This window comes from Hippopotamus amphibius, chromosome 10, assembly GCF_030028045.1.
Source record: "Hippopotamus amphibius kiboko isolate mHipAmp2 chromosome 10, mHipAmp2.hap2, whole genome shotgun sequence".
NCBI classification, from domain to species: Eukaryota; Metazoa; Chordata; class Mammalia; order Artiodactyla; family Hippopotamidae; genus Hippopotamus; species Hippopotamus amphibius.
The window spans coordinates 55,972,299-55,986,642 of NC_080195.1; the positions used below are offsets into that span (position 1 = coordinate 55,972,299).

Genomic DNA, 14,344 nt, shown 5'->3' on the forward strand with positions numbered 1-14,344 from the left:
GAAAGTATAATCTATTTTGCCCCAACAATAAGTAGATTGGGCTGGGAGGTAGCTCTTTATGAAAGGAGATGACTGTTCTTTAATTCCAACGAGGGACAAAGGCCAGGATTTTACCCACAGGTGCAATGGGCATGTTCTAGGCACAAGGGCAGAAGTACTTATTTCTTCTTTAAGGGCCAGAAAGTGCATGTCTGGCCCTAATACCTTACTGATAGCTGATTCAAACAATTTACTTCTGGAGTTTTTCTATCTTACAAGTATTTTTAGGTGGAGTGACCCAGGGAAACTCCTTGATTAAACTTAGCCCAATGGGCATTCTCTAACATTTTAATTCACTGATTATTAAAAATTAAACCTCTCAGGCTAAATAAGAAACCCGCAGGATTTAAGAAGGCTGACTTGCTGTAAGACACTTAAGAAACCCTCTCTTTATCTCAGGAGTGCTTAGTGAGTCTGCACTTTCCAGAATAGTCCATGTCACCATTGAGCAGAGTCCATAGCAGTTAAAGTCAATTCGTGCACCTCTACTTCCTCTACAGGGCGATTACTTCAAGCGTACAGCCAGAAGGACCTCATAAGCCCGTATAATACATTTTTTATTGCATTGTCACTTCACACTGTAAAGACAATGTTCCATATGGAAGTTAGACCTCCCCTATCTTAGCCTCTCTTTAGTTTTACTGTATGATACCAGCCAACTAAAAAGTGGGGAAAGAAATTCAGTCTGCTTGTAATGATGTCAACGCAAAGCTAAAGAATCAGAAAATGATTATTTTCTTTTCCCCAGATTTAGAGGTTTTTTTTAAAAAAAAAGCCTTGATTTATTTTTATAAATAGTTTTTTATTCTGATAATAAATGTTATGCATTCTCATTATGGAAGAATATGAAAATATATGAAACTAATAAAGAAGAAAATAAAGATTATATATAATCTCTCTCCTTAGAGAGAGCACCATTAATATGATATAAACAAATGTTTTGTGGGAATATTTGAGCTGTCGGCGTACTATGAAATATTCAGGTTAAAACACCTAACCTGTTCTCTGTCTTCTGTCCTCTCTGAGGCTGGGCCTGTTCCCGTGACTTGCTCAAGGTCATAGGAGAGACAGGTCCAGGAGCGGTGTTCCTGCCCCCAGGCCAGTGCTCTCTCCATAGGGACAAGCACGCTTTCAGCTCTTGCAGGTCCTAAGTCAAATCTGACTCATCTTACAAGAGATTTCCCTTGTGTCAGCTCCAGGATTTCCAGTAAGGGTCCCCCTTTCAGATGTGGGACCTCCTAGGCTCTCTCTTTAAATTGGGGTACTTATACAAATCTGTCTTTTTTCTTTTAATGAAATGACCTTTTATTTTAAAAGTATTTTCTCCTCTTCTCTTTAGTATAGAACGTTTAGTTAGTAGAGGGTTGGCTCACTTATTGATGAGAATGGGGTGTCTCCATTATTTCATCACATAATGAGAAATTATGTCAGATTAGTTTTGATGTGGGTTTACTCATTCATTGAGCACAGAGCTCTCACTGTATGTCCAGGGTGGCAAAAAGCTTCGTAAGATATTCATGTCTCTGACTCACTCCGAAACAACATCAAACATCTAAGTCCATTCCTCGTCAGGGTCAACTATAAAAGGAAAAGCCCCTAGGCGTATTTGAAAGTAAAGTGTAGGATTCCTTTCTGACCCAAATCTAGCTAAGGGGGAGGCCACCTTCCCTTCTCAAATATTGATAACATGCTAAGACTTTTTAGTTTTCCCAGCCAGTGTCATATATTTTCCTAGGAGTCAGGATAACGCTCAACCTATGAAATAACTAAGAAAACAGAAATAACCTTAAAGCATGAGGATTAGAACTATTTCTCTATTTTGGCTCTTCCCCCTGAACTAGACCCAGAATGATTACTGTGAACATTACGCTAAAAATATTAGGCATTAGGGTTTATAAAACGTGAATATAGCAAAAGAGAAAATTAAAAACTTTAACAATCCAAATAGAAACCACAGGCATATCTTTTTGCTATGTAAAAAGGAAAATAATAATAATGCTTGTAAGTAGAAGCTACTAATCCCTAAAGCCTCCAAGTAGAGCAGAGAAACCATTGAGAAAGAAATTAACAACTTTCGGAGTGTGACTTTGAAAACTGAATTAATAAAAATGTTCCCCTTTTAATCCACTATAATAAAAAAAAGTTTTTATTTTTCAAAACCTTGGCAACAAAACACAAAAGAGTGCAGAAAAACATAAATTCCCATGGAGGACTCTTACAAACGTTATGCTTCAGTGAGGGAGAAAGAAGCAGCACCTCAAATATTCTTATACATTTATTTAATTAAATTTCTTAATGATTTTAACTCCATCCCTTCTCACTTTTCCCAGGCAACTGAAGGATAAAACCCCTGTTGAATTTGGACCCTCCCTCTCCCCTGCACATAAACTCTTATTAATTCTGGCCCAGGAAAAAAAAAGTGCAATCAGTTATTTTAAGCCCTCTAAGATGTCATTTTCAAAACCTGGGGCTCATCAGAAGACTGGCCTCCCAGAATGAGCTGTGCCACATACAACAGAGACTGTTTCCTTGTTCCGATAACTATGGCATATTGAAAAGTAAGCCGTTTACGTTCAAGTAAATACCCTGAAATTAGAACGATTGCACAAACAATACAAACCACCAAACTCTACATATCCTACCTGTGAACTGGAATGAACGATGATAAGCATAGGGTTAGAGGCAAGTTGTCAAGAGTCAAAGTGCTGAAAATCAATTCTTCTCCTCATGGATTTGTTGTACCCTCACTTCCTCTCCCAGATAAAATTTAGAGAAGGCAAAATGGCAAAACTGCTGGTAAATATAGATACAGAAATTTCCTCAGGGAATAAGGGAGTTCCCAAATTGTGAACTCTAACGTTTTCAATGAAGCATCTTTCACCTTCACAGCACTCACTTTAATTACAGAGAGAGAGACAGACAGACAGACAGACCTAATCATACCATATAATGGCAGATGAAAGGAAAGAATAAATCTTGTGGCCTTTGAACAACAACAAAAAAAGCTTGAGTTTTTATTTTCTAAGTTTTAAATTTCATGAGTTCTTAAATAAAGTTCAGCCCTCCAGAAAATTTTGTACCTGCCAGGGATTTGGGAACTAATAAAAGGACCTCCTAGCCCCATATCATTCTTTAAATGACTATGAATTCACAGCAGTCATTTTGCCTTTGTGTTAAGACATGATGGTTTCAAAGAATAAAATTTCCCTCTACCTAGAATCTTAGGGAGGGAGGCTCTTAAGGTATCGACTGATTAATTCACTCATTCGTTTTTCCATTTATGTACTCAGACACCTATTCTGCAAATCTATTGAACACATACTTTGTGCTAGAGAAATAGTGAGCTGAGGCTACAGTGGTGGACAAGGAAGACGTTGTCTATGCCAAGGAGGAAGGCCCAGTCTGCTCTTTCCGGTGCTGCACCTTTGTCTAACACAGCTGGTTGTAAAGAATCTGTAAATCAAAAGTCAAAGACAGATTAGCATAAACAAATTTGCCAAGGCAATTGCCTTTTCTAGTATTAAATTCTTTTCGCCATTGCTTCCTTGTACCCCTCCTCAGGAGCTGAGATCTAAGCATATGACAGTCATGCGTCCACAGACGTCTAGAACTTTCTCTGAACTAGTACCATTCCCCCCCCACCACAAGTTTTGTCCATTGTATTGCTGCAGATTTATCTTTTTATTTTATTATTTAGACTGGCACTGCCATGCTTTCTTGTTAAGTGTATTTGCTAAAGCAAGATTGGTGTGGAGAGTTTTCACGAGAGGCATAAAAATTGTAGGTTACAGGTATATTCTAATGTGTATGGCCAGGGAATCCCTACAGAATTGGTATCCCTGGCAAGGCAGTTTTACTCAAGATCTTGAGATCGCCTTCACATTGGAAAAGAAAGAAAAATTGTCAGTTGTTAAGGACCAAAAAAAAATTTTTTTTCTTGTCTGTAGTAGGAAAGACTCCTTTTTGAAAATAATATTTCCTGCCTGCTCTGAAAAAAAGTTTTTTTCTCACTACTGCCACCTCGTGGACAAAGGTGAGGACGTTAGACGGCGCAAAGGAACATGTCTTAGAATTACCACAAGATGGCAGCATACAACCAAGTTTTCAAAGAGCCCGGCTCAAAAAAATTTGGCGTTTTTCTCCTCAAAAGAGAATGTTCTATTCCAGTCAAAGAGGATGAGGAGGAAATAATAGTACAAAATAAGCACTCTCTTCTCTTTTTCTAAATACAAATTGAATTTCAACTGTTAAGATCATTAGTATTTCACAAACTAGTTCATTTGCTTCAATAGGGAAGACTTCCTAAAATTTAACTGGTAAGCTAGTTTGCTTTTTAAAGATATTTTATACAAGTGTATATTTTTATCTGAATTTTTGTGATTTTTTTTATAGAGTGTAATATTTGAGCAATGCTTTTAAATTCTTTGTTGAACTCTTTTTAATTGTCTGTTCGCTAAGAAATCCATTTGCCCAAGCCAGTGACTGGTTAACCCATTGCTAGTTTCCTCCTGACCAAAACACTGCCTAATCAGCCTGCTTCCCTATCACTTCAGTGCCGTAGCATCTTGCAGTGTTCAACCATAGTGTTGCAGATTTTTTTTTTTTTTAATTTTTGAAACTGTACTGCCATGGATTATTTTTAAGATCTATTTGTCTCTTTTTCCACCAAACTTTCACTGACAATCTTCTCTAGAAGGAATTTTTACCATAAATCCGACAACTCATTTTTTTTTTTTGTAATGTGAATATAGTCCTTATTCTTTTTTTTTTTTAAGCTCTTTGTTGGAATATAATTGCTTTACACTGTTGTGCCAGTTTTTGCTGTACAACAAAGTGAATCAGCTGTATTTGTACATATATTCCTATATGCCCTCCCTCCCGCGACTCCCTCCCACCCTCCCTATCCCAGCCCTCTAAGTTATCACCCATCATCGAGTTGATCTCCCTGCAACAACTCTTATTTATTGAGCACTTACTGTGTGTCTGGCAATATTCTGAGCATAGTATGATAATTAACTTGCCTAATAGAAAAAATTTATAAGAAGCATTTAATTAAACTTATTTCACAGTTGATGAAACGAGCAAAGAGAAGTGAAGTGACATTTTCCAGCTTACACAGAACTGTCAGTTTCCCTGCCTGCCCAGGTTCCTGAACAATTGCTTGGAATTATTCCATGAGGCCTGGGATGGAACACGGGAAACCAAGTGTTCTTTACCTGAGGATGATCCCCTCAGGGATCTAAGACCCTTTGGGTGAAGAGCATCACTCTGTGACCTTGAGAGGCCCTCATAAAGTCTAGAGAATGATAAGCCAAAAGACTTGATCCAAGAAAGAAGTTGCACTTTGCACAGGAGCAGAGCCAAACTTTCCCCCATCAACACTGAATTATTTAAATGTCCCAGTGATAACCCTAGAGTTATATAGGCTATACTTACTCAGCCTTGCTGGCATTAAAATTCCAGAGGGGTATTGTGAATAACAGACAGAGTTCTGGCTGGAGAGCTGGGAGCCCTGAATTTCAGTCTCAGCTCTGCCTCTCACTGTCTGTGTGACCTTGGGGAACTGATTAGCCTCCCTGGGCCTCAGTTTCCTCCTTTTATGATAAGCCGTTCTCTACGGTGCATTTTCAACAAATCTTAAGGCAATATGCTGATTTCAAAGAAAACTTGTGAGAGCAGGTGTTACAAAAGAAAGCAGGTGTCAGCGTGTTTAACATACAATTGAAAGGTTTGTGGTCAGATGATCAGTGTGCTCAACAGGTGGAGACTGGCGTTTTATATCTTGATAGGATCTCACTTCACTTCTAAGGTGAGAGTTGCTGCCTTCTGCTAGGGGAGAAGCAGAAATCTTGCTCCAAGCTTCGGAATGGACCTCCATCCTTCTGCAAGTAATGGACTAGCTCTTCAAGGACAGAAGGGCAGGTGCTGATGGCTTTGAGTATCTTCAGAAGTGCACCAGCAATCATGGTATAAAAGAACATGCACACTGGGCTCCCCACCTGCTCCCGCCCTACATCTGACCAGTTCAGGGAAACTGTCCTTACATGTAGACCCAGCTTGCTCTATGAGCAGCCTAACTGACGCTAGTTTTGCTAATACTGAATTGTAGCCAAACATTTCCTGGACTTCAGACACTAAGACAACTGTGCCCTTCTTAGAGCCATCATAAGAATGCTAGAACACATCCTGCTGTTTGAGAGCTTCTCCTTGTGGTCTCCTCTGGACGGGCAAATGGAAAATCTGCAAGGAAGAGGGTTAGTAGATTGCTCTGAACCTCCGAAACTTTGCAGACCTGATTCTGAAGATCTGACCCCTTTGTGCTGTATCAGAGAATGAAGAGTTCAGCTACTCAGATTCTCTGTTGTCTTAACAGCCTCAGATCCTCTGTTAGGAGGATGCTTGGCATATCTTTATTTTTCTCACATTTCAGTGATTCTGCCCGTTCTGTTTTGGCCCGTTGTGCGCTCAGAGTGCCGTCATGCATTTGCTGTGCTAAACAGGGAACCGGAACAGACACAGCCCCTGCCTCCATGGAACTCACAGTCCGCTAGAGGAGATAAGCATTAATCAAAACCTCAGATAAATGCATTTGCAATTAAAACTGAGATGAGTGTTATGAAGGAGGATAGAGCTTATAATAAAGGGACTTAATTTTACCAAGGAGTCTAAGGAAGCCTTCTCTGTGGAGTTTGAATTTTGAAGGATGAGTGGGATTCCTAGTGGAGGTATCATTAGGCCCCACAGCAGAGAAAACCTGGTACCACGGAGCATTAGGGAGGCTTGTGGGCTGGAATGCAGAGATCATAAACATTGATGAGGCTGGAGAGGTGAAAGGGCAGAGCCATGGTTGCCACGCTAGGGATACTGGCCTTTATCCTGGAAGCCGTAAGAAAGCACGTACAAGTTTCAAGCAGGACAATGAGATGACTGGATGTCCAAATCAAAAGCTTCTCTTCGGCTTCAGAGTCCAAGTCACTTTACTCCCTTAGTGAAAGCATGCCCTTCAGGGATGCAGGGCTACATCCTGATCTTCACAGAGAAGAAAATTCCTATCCAACAGCTATGGTTTGGGCTCCTGTATCTGATCAATCATTCCATTGGTCCTGAGATTCAAAGTATGGAAATTTTCCATATTTACTTCTAAAGATCTAAGTACTGTGGTTGAATTGATAAGGATACTTAAAAGGGAATCCAAGTATTTGACCTATAGAAGCTTTTCCAGCCCTGAGATTTATTTGTACACTCAACAAATATTTATTGAACACCTGCTACATGTTGGACTCTAATCTAGGCACCAGGGACACAGTGGTTGACAAGACGTGCATTGTTGCTGCCCTGAAGGTGCTTGTGTTCTAACAGAGGAGATAAACTCTGAACAAGCAAATAGGCAGATGTATAACATGATGCCAAGTGACCAGTACTATCAATGCTTAGCAAATCAGGGTAAAATAATAGGAAGTAACAGAGGGTACCATTTTTGAGAAGTTGATGAGAGACATCCTTCCTGAGTTGGTGACATTTCAGCAGAAGTCTGAATGAAGTGACTGAGTAGGCCAGGCAGAGGTCTGGGGGAGAACATTCCAAGAGGATAAAACAGCAAGTGCAAAGGTTTGAAAGTTGGAATGGATTTAGCATATTAGAAGAAAAGGAAGAAAGGAAAAGGAAGAAAGGCAATTGGCTTGAGTAGAGCAAACCAGGGGCAAAATGGTAGAAGGGAGTTGGGGGCCAGATACATCCTAAATTGCAGTCAGGAGCACTTTCGCATGCCATCCTCAGAGTTCTTGTACTTGTCCGCACACATCACGTGTTACATCAAGTATGTGTAGTTGCACATTGTTTCTGCCACCTCCAACTGCACAACATTTGTTCCAACAAAACAATTTCTTTCCATGTGCCTTTCTTTCCGTCTCAACCAATAGAAGTTCTTATGAGAGCGTTCTTTCCATCTTTCCTCTCATGCTTCGTTCAGTGGAGAGTACCAGACTACCTCTGTGCTTATTCTCAATTGATACAGAATTTTTTACCTGCTTTTGTTTTGCTAAATGTTTTCTCTTTAGAAATTGGCACCACCGTGCACTTCAAGCAAAAAGGTATGGTTCTTATTTCTGATTACCTTCTGTGTGTTACCATTAAGCCTCTGTAGCAATACGTTGGGGCCTTATGCCCTTTCATTTATTTTAAGTCAATAATTTGTGATAATAATTTCCATAACACCTTTGCTACTGTTTTTTCCCGAATTGTGAACTTTCTCATTCCCCCGCAAAATCCCCTGATCCAACCCATGACCCCAGTATTGCTTTTGAGAGCTATTCATTTTTAAATCTCAGGAACTGAGCCAGTTATCCCCCTCCCACTTTCCTTAAGTGCCCGTGGTTAATTCCTGCAGAGCTGCACTTTTGGAAATGTTCACTGCCCAATGACAGGGCTGTCAGTAGGGACAGAGAGTCTACTTTACCATCCCCTGTTGGCTGTTCAAGTAGCAGGGAGATAGAGCAGCATCTCCTAAAATGAAGCACTTGAGCATTTAATGTCCCTTCCTGCCTGAGCATTCTCCCAGGTCTTCATAGACCCTCTCCCTGCTACACTATACCCGGGCTGCTGGCATATCCCGGGAACTGCCTTTTTGTGCCCTCCAACTGCCCCACGTAACTCTGTCAGCCGTGTGGCATGTAATTTACATACTTTCCCCTACAAAGACAGTGCAATCAAGTCAAAGCTTCATGACGTGGACCCTAAGAGTCAAACAGTTGCCAATTCTGAGGTGTCACCTTTACAAGACCAACAGAAATCCCTAACAGTGTTTGTCTCCAGACCAGAGCCACGGAAAAATCTGTGTGGCAGACACCACCCGCCATATATCTTCATGGCCACCCACGTGGATTGGTAATTATCTCCTGTGAAGATGTCTTCTCTGAGTTTTAAAGGGGTTGAGATTACCAAGATCATTCTCAATAGTGAGAACCTATTCTTGTGGTGCTTAGAGCCTGCCAAGGCAGAGCCTCAGAGCTTGTGGACACCTTGTTGGTTACACCCAGGAAAGGGCCAGCACCTTGTTTACGACCAGTGCTAGAAAGTCCTCACCGAATGCAGCCGGTGAGAAGTGACCAGAAATATGTACATTGGGCCAAGATTATTTGCAGCAAGAAGTATTAACTGCTGTTGTCTTCAGCCCTTCTTCTCTCTCCAATGCCATGATTATCAATTACATTTGAAACTTAAGTAGCTGATGTTAGTAGAACATAATGCTAGGACAAAGCTTTGGTGTGGAGGGGAGAATAGGGCATAGGATTTTTTTTTAATTTCAAAGACCAACAAGAAAAATTCCTAGTGTCACTCAAAGGAATTCTAACTAATGGCCTAAAATTTCCAAATTCTGCAAGTCAAAATATTTGATGCTGTTTTGATAGAAAAGATGTGATAATTCCTACTTCACTGTGAGAATACTTGAGCCTTAACCAAGACTCACTTTATAGAAAGGGGAGCTAATGCATAAAGGATCATGGAGAAGGAATGCAAATTTAATTCTAAGACACACTGGTGAAAAAAATATCAATATAACCCCTCTTCCAATCTGCTCCAGCCTGGAAATTATAGGCTCTCATCCCCGCTGGATTCATTCACTCAGAGGAAGCTGTACTGGCGGAAAGTGGACAGCAGGTGGCGCCAAAGTCAGTCTTTTTCCCTTTAAACGTGGCTCCCAGGACACGGAGGGACCTCAGTCTGCATCTAGATATTGATAATATCTAAGACACATTTAGGAGATTATTTTTCTCCTTTGCTTAACAATTGTTTTGTATATTGTTTATATTTTTGTTTTATTTTTTAGTCAGTCAATCCTTAATAATTCTAAGGAGAATTCAAACTTAAACTCACCTGGCCCTTCTTTTCTTATATGGCTGAACTTTGTACAGGAGTAAAATTATAAATGACCTGGATCTGAGTGACTGGAAGGAAAGCCCAGGGGTCACTGAGGGTGTGATTCATGATTATTTTGAATAAATCTAGTCCCAAATCCTTGAAAAGAGCCCGAAGTACTCAGTAGAAGCAACAGAAGTATGCTGGCCACATTGAATCACCAAGTGTCTCCAGGCACACAGTCTCTAAAGCAGGTGTTGAAAAATCACCTTGTCCCTTCATTGCGATTTTACTGAAAGACAGATCAATTGGCTTGGCATCCTGCATCCGATTTGTAGTGTACAGACTTGCCCCCCAGTTCTCAGATCCTGAAATTTCAGGATGTTTTATCAATCTTGCCTTTCATCACAAACTCCCTTTGATAAGCAACGTCATGGCAAAGTGTGGTCCAGCTTCGACCTAGACACAGGGTCTCACCTGTCATCCTGTTCTGGGGCTGAGAACCTTGACCTGGTGTGCTGACTCAGGATTACCAGTCCTGCTGCAGCTAAATTTCGCACCTTCAAGTCAAACACTAAAAGCCTTGACTCATTTCGCAAACTAATGCCTTTGATTCAGGGGCATTTCATGCCTTTCTGTAATCCAGACTTCTAGAGTTAATCACAGTAATGACAATGCAACGGCATATTGAATGTTCACTAGATAAACACACACACACATATAGGGTACGGCTAAATACCAAGATATGATTTTTTGTCTGTTGTATGAACAACATGTAGCAATTTTTGAATTGTGGTTCTATTTGCCCATCTACTCTTAAGGCTAATTTATGTTTGCAGACTCTTGGTTTCATTATATCTGCCAGTATATAAAAGCACTTGCTGAGTGTGGCCATCTGGTGTGGGAAATAAGATTTATCATTTGCATTTCCCCAAATAAGCAGAAATTTCATAACTATGAACTAAAACATAATTAATGACTTTGCTGATTATTCTTCCCAGAAATAGCCATGAACTGAAGTAGTCTCCTATGCAGTCGTATATATGTCTGTAGTTGCACACACACTTGTGTTCATTCGCCAGCTATCACCCGTTTACCCTTGTATGTTTTTCAAGCCTATTTATTTACTCTCAAACCAATTATGAAAAGAGCAAGTCATATAAGTACATCAAATAGCTATACGAGAGCACTTAATAAATAACAATTGATAGAGATGAAAATATCTTTAACAGATCCACAAAATACATTTCAAACATGTAATAATAATTCTATTAGAGATAAAATTAAAGATTATTAACACAGTCACACTGGGATTCCCTATGTAGAACATAGACTAGCACATGAAAGTAACAGTTATTTCTCAGTTATGTGTATGAAAAGACCTGTAATATATGTGTATATCATATGTGTATATATGAGTATGGGTATAATGAGTATATTCCTCTTGGTATCTGCATTATATATGAGCACATACATTAGCAACAATGTTATATGTGAAATGTTTATCTAGGTTCACATATGCATATATCATACTTTTCAATGACGGCATTTTTGTTTTTTCACATATTTACTACCCTTCAAATAGACTTTTTAGACTCCCCCAGGTACCACTCAGCTCCAAGATGTCTGAAAGATAATCTAGCCTGTCCCAGCACTAAAAATGAGATTTAGGAAATAGGCAGAAGTGAGTCTTTCTGAAGACCTTCTGTTTTCATACTATCCCTAGGGCAAAACAAAAGTCATTCTTGCTTAACTCTGTATGGCCTCAATTTGTGTGGAGTCCTTCTCTGTTTTGGAAGCATCACTGACACACTAATCGAAACAAATGCGCCACAGAGCTCATGACATCTGAAGCCTAAAGAGGAATTGAAATGATAGGGAAACACTGCCATCAGGCCAGAAGCCCTGGGGCATTGCCATTAAGGGAGCTTAAAGGTCCCTAAAGGCCAAAAAGAATGGGGCGGGGCGGGGGTGAATGAGGAAGAACACTGAGCTAAGACAGAACACCTGGATTCTAGTGCCTGGTCAACGATTACTAATCAGGTGCTTTGTGCAGGATATATAATCTTCTTGAAACTTAATTCCTCAGAAAGGCATGAACCTGAAGGTAAAGTGCCTTCTCTTAATGTGATCCTACAGCCATTCAGAAAAATTAAGAATTAATTGAATATTTAAATTGTTTATTCTGTATTTCCATAGCTCAACATATCATAACACTCATTTTATACTGCAACTATGCCGTTCACACTTTGTATATATTTATATTTTTATATTAAGGGATATTTTTAGTATTCTCAAGAAGGCATTCTAGTAAAAAATCTTCTATTGAAAATCATTTTTTTCAAAGATAATGGATGCCTTCCTGTTGTTTTGTTTGTTCTGGGCTACCATTTTAAACAAATCCAGATTTTATTTGCCGAATGCTTGTTTGACAAGAAACTCACCGGCACCCCATCACTGTGCAACCTCACTGGGTAGTGGTGACAGGCAAAGACTCTGGAGCCAGCAGCCCAGGGAAACCCCAGCTCCTCTGCTTACTAGCTGTGTAAACTCCTGCGATGGAGTGAACCTCTCTGGGCCTTCCTTATCTCACTGTAAAGCAGTGTTTTCTAGAGTACCTGCCTCGTAGCGTGGTTGTGTGCTTATATCTGCAAAGCATTTATAACAGTACTTGTAAGAAGTGCTTCGTAGAGGTTTCTTGGTTGTGTCTGGTTGTTGTTGCTGTTCCTATTATTATTTATGTAAAATATAGATGGGAAAACATTCTTGAATTCAACTTTTTCCCTGTTATTTTACATCTGATCTGGTATGTTTGTAGACAATTTTGGAAACGTTCACATACCAGAGGATGTTTCCATTGCTCTTGAAAACCATCCTAGGTTTAAACACACACACACTTACTCACGTACACACTCACTCACACCCATTGATCTCCATCTGTACCCTCAAAACTTCCAAGTGACCCATAATTACAGCCACATGAATTTCTCTTTTGAATGTCACTGTCTAAGCATACAGTCTTGAATCCAAAGGTCTTTGTTGTGAAAAATACTGTTTTCCTCTTGTGATTCACCTAAATGAACAGAACTGTACAAAAGGAGAAAAGGGATCAAGCAAAGCAAAGAAGACAAGCTCGTCAGACCTACACTTGCTACCCCAGTTCTCTCTTTGTGTCCGCACACGAATCCCTATCCCACTTTCCTCTCTGTTCCCACACCCACATCCCCGAAATCGTGTCCACTTTGGGAAAACTCAGGTGGCAGTGGGGAACCCACAGGCCTCCCCTCGGGGATGAATTATGGGCAAATTCAAGTCTCAGCTCTGCTTCCAGTTTGGACCTGCCTTGCTAGGTTTGTTTGTTTCCCGGTGTAATTGTTGTCTTTGGCTTTTATTTTCAAAGTGTCACATGAAGAGTTTGGACCAGATGATCCCCCGCTGCTGCTTAAGAGTCCACAATGAGTTGCCTTATTTTCTGCCTTGCAGCTAAGGTGCCACCTAGCCATAAATGTTCCTTTGAAACAATTGCCCTCCCCCATAAACAAATAAATAATTACTGCTTCCCCCGCCCCGAGAAAGGAGAGAGTCACAGATTGGCTCCACATTTCATTGATGGAGATGCTGTGATGAATTAGCAGGAGGATCCCGCGTCTGGCCGCTGAAGGACCCTCACCAATGCTTGGAATCTTAATGAGGGATGGCATCACAGTGCTGTGCAGAGCAGAGCAGGCAAGACAAGGTTGGATGAAGAGAAGACCAATCCAGCATCACACACATCAGTGGCAGCCAATTTAGGGTCTTCTCTGGAGATGGCATTTTGTATTTGGAAGTGTTTCAACCAATGATACCCCTTAAGATACTTACAGCTCCAGGAGAAGGATTTAGAAAAGATCAGCAGCCCTTCTCGGGCTGTATACGAGTGCCCTGACTTTGAGATGCTGGTACATGGCCCAGTCTCACCTCTGACACAGTCAGCTGTCAGCTGTGACGTGGTGTGGGCAGGATGTAACTGTTCTCTTTTCTCTCTCCCTTTTGCACTGCAGGACCTGGGTCGGTGAGAGGAATAAACGGATCCATCAGTCTGGCCGTACCACTGTGGCTGCTGGCAGCATCTCTGCTCTGCCTTCTCAGCAAATGTTAATAGAATAAAAGTTTAAAAATAATTAAAAAAAACACACAAAAATGCGTCACACAGGATACAGAGCGAGAGCGAGCGAGATGGGGGGGAGACTGTTTATTTCACAACTTTGTGTGTTTATAAATGAAGGGGAAAATAAGAAAACAAAGAAGAAAATGCAACATTTAAACAATTTTGAAGTCCATCAATAAAAATTCAAGTATAATTCAGGGTGGGAAAAGTTCTACCAAGAAATGTGTATATCTAAGCAAGTGTACACGGTGTAAAGACTCCATCATGGTGAGGAGATCCGATGTTGTAAAAATAAGACAAGTG

General features: G+C 40.4%; 1 protein-coding gene across 1 annotated transcript in view; it reads left to right on the plus strand.

Annotated features, from left to right (window-relative positions):
- The window catches only part of LSAMP (limbic system associated membrane protein), a 626,032-nt gene extending 611,981 nt beyond the window's left edge, over positions 1 to 14,051 (plus strand). Inside the window, exon 7 of the mRNA XM_057697840.1 lies at positions 13,935 to 14,051. Within this exon, the coding sequence (XP_057553823.1) occupies positions 13,935 to 14,032 (98 nt within the window). The 3' untranslated portion in view covers positions 14,033 to 14,051. The remainder of the gene's footprint in view (positions 1 to 13,934) is intronic.
- The last annotated feature ends 293 nt before the right edge of the window (positions 14,052 to 14,344 follow it).